General features: G+C 43.0%; 1 protein-coding gene and 1 long non-coding RNA gene across 2 annotated transcripts; both read left to right on the forward strand.

The window, feature by feature from the left end:
• The first annotated feature begins 2,547 nt into the window (after nucleotides 1–2,547).
• Nucleotides 2,548–13,538, forward strand: LOC146548510 (CD209 antigen-like protein 2). Its single transcript, XM_085263356.1, has 6 exons — nucleotides 2,548–2,863; nucleotides 3,443–3,553; nucleotides 10,909–10,956; nucleotides 11,079–11,132; nucleotides 11,226–11,365; nucleotides 13,491–13,538. The coding sequence occupies exons 1-6, from the start codon at nucleotides 2,719–2,721 to the stop codon at nucleotides 13,536–13,538; spliced, it is 546 nt and encodes a 181-aa protein (XP_085119482.1). The 5' UTR covers nucleotides 2,548–2,718.
• A 559-nt stretch (nucleotides 13,539–14,097) lies between these two features.
• Nucleotides 14,098–15,230, forward strand: LOC146548511 (uncharacterized). The gene is made up of 2 exons (XR_014890397.1): nucleotides 14,098–14,178; nucleotides 14,458–15,230. It is a non-coding gene; the product is annotated as an uncharacterized LOC146548511 (long non-coding RNA).
• Nucleotides 15,231–15,822: the final 592 nt, after the last annotated feature.

A 15,822-nucleotide genomic window follows, 5' to 3' on the forward strand; every position in this document is an offset into this window, starting at 1 on the left:
ATAAGATCAACAGAACACAGTGTGCTTTGAGGTAGGAGCCAAAAAGGGTGTAGTTTGTGGGTGTGATCACCCGTGTGTACACCTGTGAGCATGGACGCGCTTGTTTTTTGTTTTTTTAAAAGGTTCCTTCATGTAATAATCTGCTAGAGGGTGTGGGGGGGCCACAGCCCCGTCCTCCAGGGCGTGAAGCAGGTGTGGAGGAGATCAAAACTCCAGACATCCAGAGGCCCCCAGAACGCAAGAGACCAAGGAAGACCCACAGAGGGGCAGCTGCGCCACTGTCCCGGAAAGAGCTGAGGAGAGTCCCAGATGAGGGTTCACCCAGCAGCCGCGGAGCAGAAGCCAGGGGGAGTTGCAGTGACGCGCCCGTGAGCTCCGCCGGCAGCCAGCTGCGCCTGAGTGACCGAGCCCCAGGCCGAGAGGCCGGGGGCACCCCACCTCCCATGTAGCAGTGTATTGATGACTAACCTCGTATTATGGATGGAAGTTTGGTCCGTTTACAGCATCCTGCCATGTCATTGCATTTGTCCCTAACCATCAGTTACTGAGTGGAAAAAGTTGGCATTCATCCTCCAGCTTCACTGTTTTCTATTATGCTAACAGCTGTGTTGCTAGGGACTGTAGCCAACGTAGCACATCATTATATACCAGCTAGCCCGACTTCCGTAACCCTGTTTAGTTTTCTGTCATTCACTTCAGAAGTGATAGCAGAGCTGTACATTCATCAGAACACAGTATATTATTTAATCTTAAACATTTGGAGACTCCCCACATACCACTAGAGGGAGCCCATGTATGGCCAGTGGTACATGTACAACAGTTTGAGCACCACTGTCTTAGATGATACAATGAATATACTGGGCATGTATCTGTTACTTTATGATGTGGGTGTAGTGATTTTTTGTCAATAATCTAAATCTAAACTCTTGATCAAATACAAAATGCACTAATGTAAAGGAATGTACACAGAAAAGGTTAATCAGCAGCTTATCTAGGTTCAGATCGCAGAGGGGTCACTTCTTTCAGGTGACACAGAGGTGATACCAAGCCAGCTCAGGATTTCGGTTACGTCCACACTAGCCCGGATAGATTTAAAAACGGCGTTTTTCTCTGAAAATGCTCCGCGTCCACACCAGCGTTTTCAGTGTTTTCACAGAGTTGTGCGTCCATATTGAAACGGCCCAAAACACTTACGTTCCAGTCCTGCACATGTGTGAGACACAAGAAGATTCAAACTGCCTCATTTCTGTCTGCCATTTACTTACCCTCCGGCTCTTTGAAACATCATGGCCATCAATCTATGAAGGAAGCTAATTTCTGCCACATATATGCACAGTCTCACTCTTTCCGTCTGCTCCATTTCAAATCACTCCTCATTCATGAGCAAAGTGACATTCAGTGCCTTTCAGCTCAATGTCGGCGAGTAGAGATTCGTCCACCAGAGCCTCCACCCAGTCAACATGGCTCCAAACAAGATTTCTGTGTTATTAACAACAATAAAAAAATCTAAATTGATAAACCTCCTTTTAGTTTCGCTTTTGTCTTAAATGTACTCTCAGTAAAAGGTCTCCTAATCACAATGTAAAGCAGATTTGAAGCTAGCCCCTCTTTGTCTTTGTGGTTTGCTCTGCTGCTGCTTCCTGTTTGGTTAAACATTGTTTCTGAGGCAACATTTATTAAACACCACTTGACCCAGAAAAACACTGAGCGAAACCCTTTTTTCTTGCCCCTCGAGATGACTGGAAAAAGTTTTTAGGTTTTACAGAGAAATACAGCAGAGTGGTCCTCAATGACAAAAAGCATCCTTGTGTGTGGTTACAAGAAACTGACAGCAGGAAGCATCAAACATTAAACAATAACAAAAACAGGCTCATTCAAAGTATTAGTGATCATTTTAATATGTTAAAACCTAACAAAAAAAAAAGAGTGGCGGGAAGCATGGTTGTCATGGTTTATGCTGCAGGAGGTCTTCTACGTTTAGTGCAGGTAGAAGTTCATAAAAACAAGGAAGTCTGTCTATAAATTGATGATCAAGTATTACAGAGATCCCCAACTTAAGTCCTCAACTTAATAAAATTGCTATTACTGTATTTTTCAGACTATAAGGCGCATCAAGTGAAACCAAACAGGCCTACCTTTATCTATATGATCACGCACTGTCACACTGTTTGATTTGATGTAAAAGCTCGAGTAGGAAAAGTGCCATATGACCTCTGGTTTTTGTGAAGAAAGTGAAATTTTTCAAACTGCATGAGGAAGTAAACACCAATGGCATGAAACACAGATTTAAAATGAGTTGAGGGCATTCTTCAGTTGGCCACTAGCTGAAAGAATCTCCTTTGTCTCACTGAAGCTCTGTTAGACATGTGAGGTGTTCCCGTGTTGGAAAAACTCTGAAATTGGTGTGCTTCTGTCTATTCACAGTATGTACTAATTCAAGACAAAGGTATTCTTGTTTGTACATGTATGTATTTCTGTTAGTTTCAAAGTTCCGTGTTGCAACAGCCAGTAAAAATGACAGAAAAAGTTGTTTTTTTTAATATGACATGTGCTCTCACTCAAAGGTCTGCGAACCACATTGTAAAGTACCAATGAAGTTAGCCTCTCTGTGTTTGTGGTTTGGTCTGCTGCTACTTCCTGTTTGATGCTGATGATTAAAGCCTGCCTGACTGACAGAAACAGACAGTGAAAGCTGCTCAAATACTTTCACCCACCAAGATGTCTGCAGACAGTCAGACTGCAGCCGATTTTAGAGTGAAATACAGCAGAAGGATCGACAGTGATGGACGAGAGCAAGAGCACAGTGAGGTTGAGATGCTAGATGATGGAGAACAACATCCTGATGTTGGGCTGCAGGCAGCTGGTAAGCAGGAAATAAATAAACTATTGTACTATTGCAAGGTCTTGACCTCACAAAACAAAGTGCCTTGAGCCAACTGTTGTTGCGATTCTGCGCTATATAAATAAAACTGAATATGAGGGAATTTAAGTTGGTTTAATATGTTTAAAAACTGTTCAGTCGTCAAAAAATTACAGAAAAGGAGGGAAGTTCCACAAGACTCTTATCTGACAGATCCGAGGCAAAGGTAGAAATATTAAAAACAAGGAAGTCTTCTTAGACACTGTGTGGTGCAAGTGAAACCACAGGAAACAACTCGAGAGTGGTCTTCATGTCTACAGAGCTAATTGTATTTTTAAGCTTATTTTCGACCATACTGACAGATATACTGGCCTTTTTCTGGCCCACATGCTCTAAGAATCACCTAGAAATATTTCTCCTTCTCAAACACTGTTTCTCTGTTTTCTATATGTTAAACAATCTCCTGTAAATATGACACTAACATGATGAACTTGTTCAGCTCATTCTCAAGATGAGTGCAGTCTGATTACGACGTATTAATTAAAATAATACAATAATTAAATCTCAATTTTGTCTCTGTAGAATTAAACATCCAGATGAAGCTTTTAGCTGTGAAAAGAAGATGGTTCAGAGCTTTTGAAGTGAATCTTGGGCTGCTGTATCTTTTGATTCTGTCTGGAATCACCACACGATGTGAGTAATTTTATTAAAATATAGCCTGGTGGATGTAATATTTTACAGATTAGATGTTGATGTAGACTTGCTTTTGTTTGGCTCCTATGCTTATTCATATTTTAGTTAGAAACAGTCACCTGTTCCCCCTCTACACGGGAAATGGGTGATATTTGACACTACTGGTCATATTTGACCAGTAGTGTCAAATATGACCAGTAGTGTTTTATTGTTTATTTATTATTGTTTTCTTTTCTTTTTATTGTTTTTAAATAGAAAGGTCTGCAAGAAGAAGAATGAAAAGGAAAGTTTTCAGCCTTCATTAGTAAAGTAATCAATGCTGATCCCAAATGTAACTTTATTTAAGGCATATGTGATGAAAGCTATGACACAGTTTCTCTATAAGGCAAAACAGTGTTGCCCTTTAAAAAGCATTTCCTGGTTTGTATGCACCGTGAGAGTGAGGTGTGAATGTGTTTTTCCTCTCTCTCTTTAAGAGCTCCTCTTTGGTTGAACAATGAAAAATAATTTATTCTTGCCTCGCAAATTGTTTGATAGTCTAATGGGCTTTACAAATATAAAGAAAAGGGAATTCTCCGTCTAGCGTTCAGCACACTGGAGGTTATCACTCATATTAATCACATTCATTTATAGGCCTGTGTTTCTTTGCATGCTGTCACTTCCTCAAAGCCATTTCCTGTCTGAAACAGATAAGAAACAGAAAGCCAGCACAGATCCAAAAACTGCAGTTCCTTTAATGACCACTAAAGGCTGATTCTGAAAGCGAGTCAGTCCCCACAGACTACCATGTTATGATGAGCACCTTTCCAGCATTAAAAGCATGTTTCCATTCAGGACAAAATGAGTTTTGGTCTCTGAGATTAGTTTCCCTCTTAGTATTTAGTATTTAGTATTTATTTATTTATTGTCATTGTCAAGAACAATGAAATTGCGTTTGGGGCTTCCATACAACCCAAAAAAAGAAGAAAATAATAAATACCCCTTAAAACCCAAGTGTACATATTTAACCCAGTGTGACTCCAATGCAATAAGACAATCCTTAGCAATAATGTTCGTAGAAATTCAGACAAAGACCTGAGAAACATGACAAAATACAACAATGCAACCCATTCAATATTATTGTACTGTGAGATATGATATCAGATATGATAGTTATCTATTTAAGAAAGAGGGGGGGGGGGGGGCAGGAGGGGGAAGAGAATAAAGATATGATGCACCAATGCAGACCAGTTCATTGCTATTAAGAAGTTGGATATGGTTATTGTCCGTGAGAGGGGGGCAGAGAGTTCAGGAGCCTCACAGCCTGTGGATACAGGCTGTTGGCCAGTCTGGATGTTCTGGCCTGTATAGACCTGTACCTTCTCCCTGAGGGCAGCAGATGGAAAAGGTGGCGCGCAGGGTGATGTTGGTCCCGCAGGATACTGTGCACCCTCCTCAGACAGCGAGTGGGGAAGATATTACTGATCTCTGGCAGACTTGTTCCAATAATTCTGCCAGCTTCCTTCACCACCCGCCGGAGTGCTTGCTGATCGGCCTTGGTGCAGCTGGGGAACCACACTAGAAATCCATACGTCAGAACGCTGCTGATGGCACAGTTGTAGAAGTTCAACATCAGAGATCTGGGAATGTGTGCGCTCCGCAGTCTCCTCAGGTAGTAGAGGCGCTGTTGGGCCTTCCGTACAACTGAGGTGATATGGTTGCCCCAGGACAGGTCCTCGGTCACAGTTACCCCCAAGAATTTAAAACTGCTCACCCTCTCCACCGCCTCACTGCCAATGAAGAGAGGCAGATGGTTGTTATGGCCCCTCTTCCGGAAATCTACAATGATCTCCTTGGTCTTTTTGGTGTTTAAGACCAAGTTATTGTCGTGGCACCATGACTCTAGTTGTTGCACCTCTGTCCTATAGTTTGTCTCATCATTGTTGGATATAAGTCCGAGCACTGTAGTGTCATCTGCAAACTTAACAATGAGATTGGACGCGCAGGAGGAAATACAGTCATGGGTGAAGAGAGTGTATAGCAGAGGGCTCAGAACACACCCCTGAGGGGCACCGGTGTTGACCACAAGGGTGGAAGAGGTGTTCTTACCCACTCTGACACTCTGTCTACGGTTAGTGAGGAAGTCCACAATCCAGTTGCACAGAGAGGAGTTAAGTCCCAGTTGGTGGAGTTTGGGACGGAGTTTGTATGGCCGGATGGTATTAAAAGCCGAGCTGTAGTCTACAAAGAGGAGCCGTGCATAGGTGTTCCTGTGTTCCAAGTGCTTCAGTAATGTATGCAGCACTGTGGCGATCGCATCCTCGGTTGACCGGTTCTCCCTGTATGCAAACTGGTGCGAGTCCAGGGATGGTGGAAAAGCAGCTCTGATGTGTTTAATGACCAGTCTCTCCAGGCATTTGGCGGGAATGGGGGTGAGTGCCACAGGTCTGAAATCGTTCAGACATGTGACATTTGACTGTTTTGGGATGGGAACGATGGTTGCTGCTTTGAAACAGGATGGTACCAGTGAACAGGACAGCGAGGTGTTATATATAGAGGTGAAGACGTCCGCCAGGTCCGCAGCACAGTCTTTTAGCACCCGGCCCAGCACTCCATCCGGCCCGGCCGCCTTCCTGGTGTTAATGCTCCGGAACACACGCCTCAGCTCATGAGTGCTCAGGACCGGAGCAAGGTCGGTTGAGGGGAGAGGGGACAGGACAGGGTCGGTGTTCTCCCTGTCAAAACGGGCATAAAAGAGATTTAGATCCTCAGCCAGAGTAGAACTGTCGGCTGAGGGTGATGGTGTTCTCCTTTTGTAGTCCGTGATAGCCCTGATGCCCTCCCAGACCTGCCTTGGGTTTGTGTTGTTCTCAAACCTGGCCTCAATACGCCTCCTGTGCTGCTGCTTGGCAGTCTTGATGCCTCTTCTCAGGTTGGCCCTGGCAGCACTGTATGCCTTCTGGTCCCTGGATTTGAAAGCGTTGTTCCTTGTTCAAATAAGTTGTTGAACTCCGTGTGTCATCCAGGGTGGATTATTAGGGAACACACGGAGTCGTTTCCAAGTTGTTACATTGTCCACACAGAAACAGATGTAGTCCAAGACAGTGGAGGTGTAACTGTCCAATGCGACACGATTGTCAGTGTCCTGCACCTTGAATACATCCCAGTCTGTGCAGTGGAAACAGTCCTGAAGCATTGGAATAGCATCCTGCGGCCATGTTCTCACGGTTTTGGTTGTAATCCCAGTGCTCTTGATCTTTTGTGTGTATATTGGGTGTAGCAGAAGGGAGAGATGGTCTGACAGACCCAGGTGGGGATAAGCCTGGGCTCTGTACGCATTCGCCATGTTGGTGTACACCTGGTCCAACGTTCTATCTCCTCTGGTAGCACACTTCACATTACGGTGGAAATTGTGAAGTACAGATTTCAGGTCCGCGTGGTTAAAATCCCCAGCCGCAATAAAGACACTGTCCGGGTGTGCTACCAGGCTGTTATTGATGCTGCTGCTCAATTGTGCTAACGCTAGCTTAGCATTAGCATCTGGTGGAATGTAAACAGCGCAGATGTAAACGGCAGAAAATTCCCGAGGGAGATAGAATGGACGGCACTTTAACACCAACAGTTCTACCTCTGTACTGCACAGTTTTTCCGTTACCGTGACGTTCGTGCACCAAAGGTTGTTAATATAGATGCACAGCCCCCCGCCAGTCTTCTTACCCGAGTCCGCAGACCTGTCGGCTCGATAGGCGGTGCGGCCTGCTAGATCGATAGCCGCATCGGGAATGGCGCTGTCCAGCCAGGTTTCAGTGAAAATCATGCACGAACAGTTATTAAAAGTCCGTCGAGTGGCGATCTGCAGTCGTATTTCATCCAGTTTGTAACGGATTGAACGGGCGTTGGAGAGGAATATGATCGGGAGTGGTGGTTTAAACGGACTAGTCTTTAGCCGTGCCCACAGGCCTCCCCGCTTGCCTCTCTTCTGCCTCCGCTCGCAACGTCTCCTCCTGCGGCTTGCTGTTGCGGGTAGCCCCGGGGGTTGCTTAACGATCTCCGGGGGGATGAGATACTCGGATGTTAGTTGAAGATCTCCACGGCTTAGTTGTAGTAGATCATCTCTGTTGTATTGAAGTAACCCCAGACTGTGTGAAATAATACACAGTACCACCAAAAGTGCAAAAGTGTAGGAGCTCCGGGCCGCTGCGTCTGTGCGCGCCACCATCTTGGTTTGACTGATAAATGGCTTTTAGTGGATTCTATTTAAATGCATTTTAAATAGAATTCTCTGATCAGTAATATGAGCTGCTGTGTGGTACAGCCTGACCAACAAGTTTGTTTTGCTGACTGAGCTTCTAGTATTTCATGAGTCTCTTACTTAGCATTGAATGCACTGATTGATTGAGCGGTTAAGAGATGGCCCAGTGTGTGTGACGAGTTATCTACTGCTCTCTCTGTTGTTAGTCCTGTGCATCTTTCATCATGTCAGCTTATTAGTAATCTATGATTGCCAAGCTCTCTCCTCCCTTCATCCGTCTACCGCAAAATTTCTGCACTGCCATCAAGAAAGACTTGATTTCTTACCCCTGCTCTTGGCTGGAGTACCAGCTTACCTTTGCCAAGAACCACAACCATCTCGCTGGAGAAGGCGCCACTGATGTCGTGGCGAGCGGCTGGTGAGGGTCCTAGACTTTTTACATCTTGGTGTTCCCTGGACCCTGTTGGACCCGGTCCCCTTCACCTGGTGTCAACCTTGGGTATCTGTGGCATCTTGCACAGATTTCACCTACTTCTCCCACTGCTGCTTCTACAGACGTGGTGCCCATTAGAATAGGTCTGGTGAATTTAAGGTCCATCGTGAATAAAACTTTTATCCTTAAGGAATGTTTCATGTCCCAGAGTTTGGACCTTCTCAGCGTTACTTAAACACAGACCTCTCCGGGTGAGTCCAGTGTTTTTTCAGAATTATTACCCCACTGTCACTCATACTTTAATACTCTGAGGTCCTTGGGTCATGGAGGAGTTTTGCCGACTGTTTTCTGCAGCTTTGAACCGAGCCTTTTACGAGTTGAGCCTCTTCCGTCCGCTGCTGTGCACAGCGATCTATTGGTCACCAAAGTATACAACAAAGATTTTTTGTGGGAATTTTCAGACTTCTTGGATGAAATTATGTCAAAATATGAGCAAGTTTTAATTGTTAGGCGGAGTTAAAATTCACATGTGCTACTCTGGAAAGCCTCTGGTAAAAGACTTCTTAGACTTATTGGACTCCTTTGGCCTCACTCAGTTGGTGAACGGCCCGACCCATGAATGTACCCACACACTGGATCTTGCTTTATCTTAAGGTTTACCCATTTCTAATTTATTCAAACTCTTTGCTCTTGCTCGGTGCTGACATGTTTTTACTCTTCAACGGCTGCTCATGTCTCCACTGTTTTTAATAATTTAGACTTGCAGCCCTCTGTGTCTTCCAGCACTGAGGAGCTTTCCCTGTAATTTAATTCCTTGTGCCGTACGCCATAATACTGTTGTAAATTCTGTGGCTCCAATTAAAACCAGGCGATCAAAGCCCAGATCAGACCCTTGGTTAAGTGATCATACCCGTGCCATCAGATGGGAGTGCAGGAGAAATGAAAGTTGAAGATGGACAAACTGCAAGTCTCTTCTGAGACTGAGAGCTGGTGTTGTTTTCAAAGAGCTGTGGAAACTGCAAGAGCAAAACATTTTTCCGACATCATTGCTGCTAACGCTCACAACCCCCTTGTCCTTTATAATACATTAACACTGCTTTTAATGCCCACGTCCCTCTGAAAGCTTACAGAGAACTCTGATAATTTTGTTAACACGGAGCTTGTATTTCTCTTGCCTCCCATCATCGGTCCATCTTGCTCCCCTGCCTGGCTGTCTTTGATCACTTAGAGCTTATTTCCCTTTCCTCTCTTGGGAAACTGGTTACCAGTATGAAACCAACTGTGATGTCGTTCCTCCACATCTTCTTAAGGTTGTTACTACTGTTGGTCTTTTTATCCTTAATGTCATTAATGGTAATTTGACCTCCAGCCATTTTAAACATGCTGTGGTGCAACCCGTGTTGAAGAAACCTGACATTGACCCTTCTGCTTTGTCTAACTTTGGCTTTTTTTCCCCAAAATCTTGGGAAAGATTGTTTACACCCAGCTGAAGGCCTTCCTGAATGAATGTAAAATTTTGGAAGAGTTCCACTTTGGATTTAAAACAAACCACAGCAGTGAATCTGCTCTTTTAAGGGTTTTTAATAACATATTTTTAGCAATGTTTTCTGGGAACAGAGTTTTCCTTGTCTTTTAAATTTACAGCTGATGACCATAACATTCTCATCTCCAGACTGGAGCAGTGGGTTCAGTTCTGCAATGGTTTAGGTCTGACCTCTATGACAGGAGTTTCTGTGTCATGATGGACGATCTTACCTCTGGTTCCGCTGCCCTTCCCTGGGGGTTCCTCGGGGTTCCATTCATTGTCCTCTACTGTTCTCTCTGTATTTGCTGCCACTTGGTGCTAGTTTTAGAAAGCATTGTGTTTCATTTATATGCTAATGCCTGTCAAGTCTATTTCCCTTTCAAACACAGTGGTTCTCTTCAGCCTCTCCTTGATTATCTCAATGACATCAGGGGGTGGATGGCACTGAATTTTCTTAATTTTAATGAAAAAAAGGCAGAGGTCATGCTTTTTAAATCCAGTGCCTCCAGCTGTGTATCCCTGCCTTTGACCTTTCCTCTTTGGCCCCACGTGAAAAATCCAGAATCACCAATTTAGTTGTGAAAATGGAAAGCAGCCTAAAACCTGACTGGCATGTCAATGCTGTGGTTAAGTCCTCCATCTTTCAGTTGAGACGGCTGTAAAGATTAAGCCATCCTGTCTAGATGCCACCTAGAGACAATGCTGCATGATTTTAACAAGAACAAGAGCACATAACCATGGTTTTAGTGTACCTTCACTGGTTCACCGTTCAGTTTTAAATCCATTTTAACATTCCTTTATTTCTTTTTAAGCCTCTTAATGGTTTTAATAGTCTGTCTGTGTGCATGATTCCTGGCTCATATCTTGTGTGTGTTGTGGAGTGAATGTTCTTGTTGTTCCTTCAAACTCTTCACTCAACACGGTGATTCTGTGATTATCTCAACAAAGCAGACAGGCAGCAGCATCTGCTGCAGACTGATGCAGGTGCAGCCACACTATGTTAGACAGTGATGTCTATCATTGTGCCGGCTAGTTAGTTCACTTGGTGCATTGAGCAGCATGCAGCTCAGCATGTGTTAGTTCCATTCATGTGATGGGAATAATAAAAACTTCATTGATAAAATGCTTTAAACTTTAAATCAGTTTCCTGTTTTGTTTGTAACCAGATATTTTAGTCACTTTGGAAAAAGAGCATCTCCAGGCTAATTGTTCAAGTAAGAAATATTTCAAAACAAATATAAATAAATATTCATGAACTAACTTTGCAGTCATTTTTCCTTTTTTATTCCTGTTTTATTTTTATTTTATTATAATTATGTTTGTTCTCAACATGCAGCAAAAATAATTCAACTACAGCAAGAAATCAAGTTGCTAAAGGAGAAGATCAAAGGTAACAAGCTGTTAAAAACTAAAAATCTTTATTACACAACAAAAACTATGAGCAGTAAATAAATACCGCCTTTAAAACGTGTTTGACTTTAAGAGAAGTGTCCCGATCGATGGACGAGATTTGGAAGCAGCTGTTACTTTAAATCCACTGAGGCAAAGCACTGGCAAGAGAGCAGGAGAGCCTGTCAGGATAAAGGAGCTGATCTGGTGATGATAAACAGCAAAGAGGAACAGGTGGGTGTGTTTGTTCATGTCTGTGTGATCTTTGATGGAGCTGACAGTCATCTGTTACTTGTGTCTTTGACCTGCTGTCAGTCTGTGACCTGCTTCCTGTCTCCACTCCGATGGATTTCTTTGGTTCTCCTTTTATGTTAGAGACATTCACATTCAAATGCAAAGATTTTACACATTTTTGAAGCAAAAATTTAAATTACACAGAAATGTTCCAAAATAAAAGCAATCCTCATAATCCTGGCTAAGTTTCTTATTTAATAAAACCAAATAAAATATAATATTAACAGTGATCCCACTGCAACAGTAACTGAGCTTCAAATTCAAATTTAATTTGTCACACACACAACCATACACAGTACGGCATGTGGTGAAATGCTTATTGCTGTGCAATGCCCGACCATTAAATGACAACAAGAATTGACAGTCAGATTTACAGATTACTACAAAATTTAAAGATTTTAAGTTAGGAATTCACAGTAAAAGAATGTGCAAATAATGATTTACGAAAGAAATTATGAATAAAAATAAAAAATAAATTATAAGAAGTTTGCAAATAAACAGAGTGCTGTGGTGATGTATTGTGTGTGAGAGAGTCCAGTCCTACACCTGGTTCAGGGCCCGAATAGCCTGGGAGAAGAAGCTCTTCTTCATTCTCTCTGTTTTGGCCTTAAGGGAGCAGAAGTGCTTCTTAGACCTCAACTCAAAGAGTCCATTGTTGGGATGGGAGAGGTCCATCATAATCTTCCTGGCTTTGGTCTTGCACCGCTTGGTGTAGATGGACAGCAGGTCAGGGAGCTCTGATTGAATGATGCGTTCGGCCGAGCGCACCGCTCTTTGCAGATCTGCCTGTCCTGCTTGGTGCTGTTCCCAAACCAGGTGCAGATGTTTGCCGTCAGGACGCTCTCGATGGTGCAGGAGTAAAAGTTCTTGAGCACCTTCAGTGGCAGATGGAAGTCTCTAAGTCTTCTGGGGAAAAAGAGATGCTGGCATTAACACCAGAGTGTTAATGTGACAGGACGATGACGGGTCCCAACTGATCAACTTTTCAACTTGATGAAAAGCTTAGAGGGAATTATTGTGTTGAATGCTGAACTGTAGTCCATGAACAGCATCCTAACATAATTCCCTCTTCCAGTGTCCAGGTGACTCAGGGATGTGTGGAGCAGGTGAGATATGGCATCATCTGTGGAACAATTAGTCCGGTAAGCACACTGAAGTGGGTCGATGGTGGCAGGAAGTGAAGAAGTGATGTGATCTCTCATCAGTCTTTCAAAACACTTCATCACAAGTGAAGTGAAGTCAGTGCTACTGGGCGGTAACCATTGTGGCAAGTGGACTGTTGTTTCTTTGGGACAGTGACAATGATGGACTCTTTGAAGCTCGTGGGAACCATTGCTTGGGCCAGGGAGAGGTTGAAAATGAACATGAACACCAGTGCTAGCAGGTCAACTCAGGCTCTCAGGACCCGACCAGGGACTGCATCTGAACCTGCAGCCTTCCTGGTGTTCACTCTCCTGATAGCTTTCCTCACGGCATGCTCTGTGATGATGAAAGCGTTATCTTCACTGGCGCACTCTGTGCGCACGCAATTTGTTGTTTTAATTGCTGCAGCGTCGAAGCGTGCATAAAATGTGTTCAGCTCAACAGCCAGTGAAACATCGGCATTCATCATAGCATAGCATCTTTATTTATAGCAGCGCTTTACATCCAACAATGTTGGCCAAAGTGCTACAAATAGAAAACAAAGAGAAAACAGTTTAAATTACATATAGAATATCTTAAAAAAGCAATATAATTAATAAGAAACATATTAAGAGACATCAACAAGTCATCATTGAAGAAGCTGGTTGTTTATAGTCCATTATTGTCTGCAGTCTCTGGTGTAGCTGTGACTCTAGTTTCCTGTAGCTCTGCTCTGCCTTTCTGATCGCGCTGCTCACGTTTTAAGACACAGCTTGTATTGGTCCATATTACCAGCGACGAGCCTGTCTTTGTAGACAGCGGTGCGTGATCGCAGATGTTTTTATCCACCCACGGCTTCTGGTTGGGAAATGTTTGAATGATAGATCCCAAAACCGCTTCTGTAAACATGTTGATGAAACATGTCCCAGTCTGCGTCATCCAGAGCGTCATCCAGAGCGTCATCCAGAGCGTCCTGCAGCATGGCCACTGAGTGGTTTGTCCAGTGTGCGAACTCCCCCCTGATTGGTGCTTGCTGCTTTAGCCTTTGTTTGTAAAAAGGCATAAGGAAGATGGGGGCATGGTCTGATTTTCCAAATGCCGGCAGAGGCTGAGCTTTGTAGCAGTCCTTGAACGGAGTGTAGCAGTGATCTAATGTCCTACTGTCCCTGGTAGGGCAGTTGATGTGAGTTGATGTACACAGCATCCTGGTGAAGTGCTTGTTGTTGTGTGAGAGTCCGTGTCTGTGTGATGAAGAATATAAAACGCGCAGGCAATGACCACAGGGAATTCCCGAGGGAGATAGAAAGGGCGACATTTAATGATCAAAAGTTCCAGATTGGGCGAGCAAAAGCGTGTGAGTGGGGAAATTCTTTGGGTATTTTTGATTTCTGCACAATGGAAGAACTGAAAAATTTCATCACATTTATTCTTCCTTCTGACATGTTCACAAGATGATGTCACTACAACAGAAGTGCTGAATTATGACTGGAGCAAATATTTGTGTCTCTTCCCAAATAGATATTTATCAATGAACTGAACATGAGAGGAGAGTCCTGGACTGGTCTGACAGGCAAACAGACATCAGGAGGATATAAATGGGAATGGGTGGACGGATCAGCGCTGACAGAAACGTGAGACATTAGTTTGTTTCTATTCCAGAGTTATTATTTAGAAGTGAAACATGAATGTTTTGGAAGATAGATCAGCAATACATGAGCTGAGCTATTTTCCAACAGCCCCACAAACTGAATGTAAAGAAAAGCAGAAATCCTCCTTTGAATGAACAGCTGTGCTTGAACTCTCTTCATCTGCAGTCTGTGATGACGTTCAGTTACAACAAGTCAGTTTGAAGAAATCAGGATTGAAAAAAGTTTAGTCCAGTTTAATATCATATTTTATTTCTCTGACAGGTTGTGGGCACCAGCACAGCAGAGTACGAGTTATGATTCCTATGGAGTCTGCTGTGATGATAAAGGGAACTTGAAACAGGCAGTTGAACATTATGTTGGTTACAGCTCGAAGACCTTCATCTGTGAGAAATGAGTTTGGTGCTTTGATGTAAATGTTTGAATAATCCAACCAAAGACACCTCACTATGAAATGTCCTGCATGAGCCTCAGACTCAGCTTACAGTCTTTACTTGTTCATTCTGCATCATATATTGATTACATATATTGTCCCTCTGTGCTCTGTGCTGTACAGTAAGGTTGGAAGTCATCCACACAAAACCTTGAAGTACTTCATTACTCTGTAGTTCCAGCAAATTGTTCTAATAAAAGTCAAAGTGCAGCTTGTCTTTACTTTGCTTTACTTGGTTTATTCATCAGTCTGTTGGTCCTAAAACTTCAGTAAATGTCTTCTTCAGTTTCTCTGAAACAGCTGAAAGTAGCTGCTTCTTACTTTTAGCTACAAATGGGGGATTTTGACAGGAAATTGAAATGAAGAAGAAAAGCAGATTTAACAATTTTCAAATGTGCGAATAACTTATCAATTCTCTTTTATGCTGCACTTGTAAAGTAAGGATAGAGAAGTTGGGGCTAAATGGGATGTTGAATTGTTGACTCCAGGAAACAGAGTTTATGTAGCTGAATGTAACCAGGTTCTTTCTCTCAATGTATTTTATTTGTCCAACTTTAACCTGACATTGTCAGAGCTAAATGTATTAAAGGACTCCTGTTATTCATGTTTTTGATCTGCTGTGTGCTTTATTTCCTGACTTCATTCTGATGGATCATTTCTAAATATGGATCTATTTTTGTACTCTGAATTTTAATGTTTTTCCTTTTGTTTTCTAGATGATTGTGTACTAGCAATCCACAAATGTCTCATTTCTAAAGCAAGAAGAAAATGTTTAAGAATGATATATATTCTGATCTAATATTAGAAGCCTTGAATAGGTAGAGGAGGATACAGAGGCAGGCTCATCTTCTTCAGTCCACAGTGCCAAGAGGGAGACAGGTGAGGTGTGGCTGACCACAGTGATGAAGAGGAGCTCGTCTGTGGCTGCAGCGTTCTTCTTCCAAGTTACTCCTCCGAGTAAGTTTTCCTCAGATGATCTTCCAGGTCTTTTATGGGCAAGAGGCACCAGCTCTTCTCTTTGAAAAAAAAATCCAAAGTAGTATGGGCTGCTTCAGAAAAGGGTCCTTGTCCGTTCTTTCTTCTTATGTTGTCGTTTGCATTTTCTAACCAGCCTGTACTCTCATGTAATACCACTTTATTCCACAAGAGGCTGCAGTGAGCCAGCATCTAGTCTGCACTGAGCTCACATTTGTATA

This window comes from Mchenga conophoros, linkage group LG22 (genome assembly GCF_057382185.1).
Source record: "Mchenga conophoros isolate Kocher_MC1m ecotype Shallow Benthic linkage group LG22, M_conophoros_male_GT1.1, whole genome shotgun sequence".
Lineage (NCBI taxonomy): Eukaryota > Metazoa > Chordata > Actinopteri > Cichliformes > Cichlidae > Mchenga > Mchenga conophoros.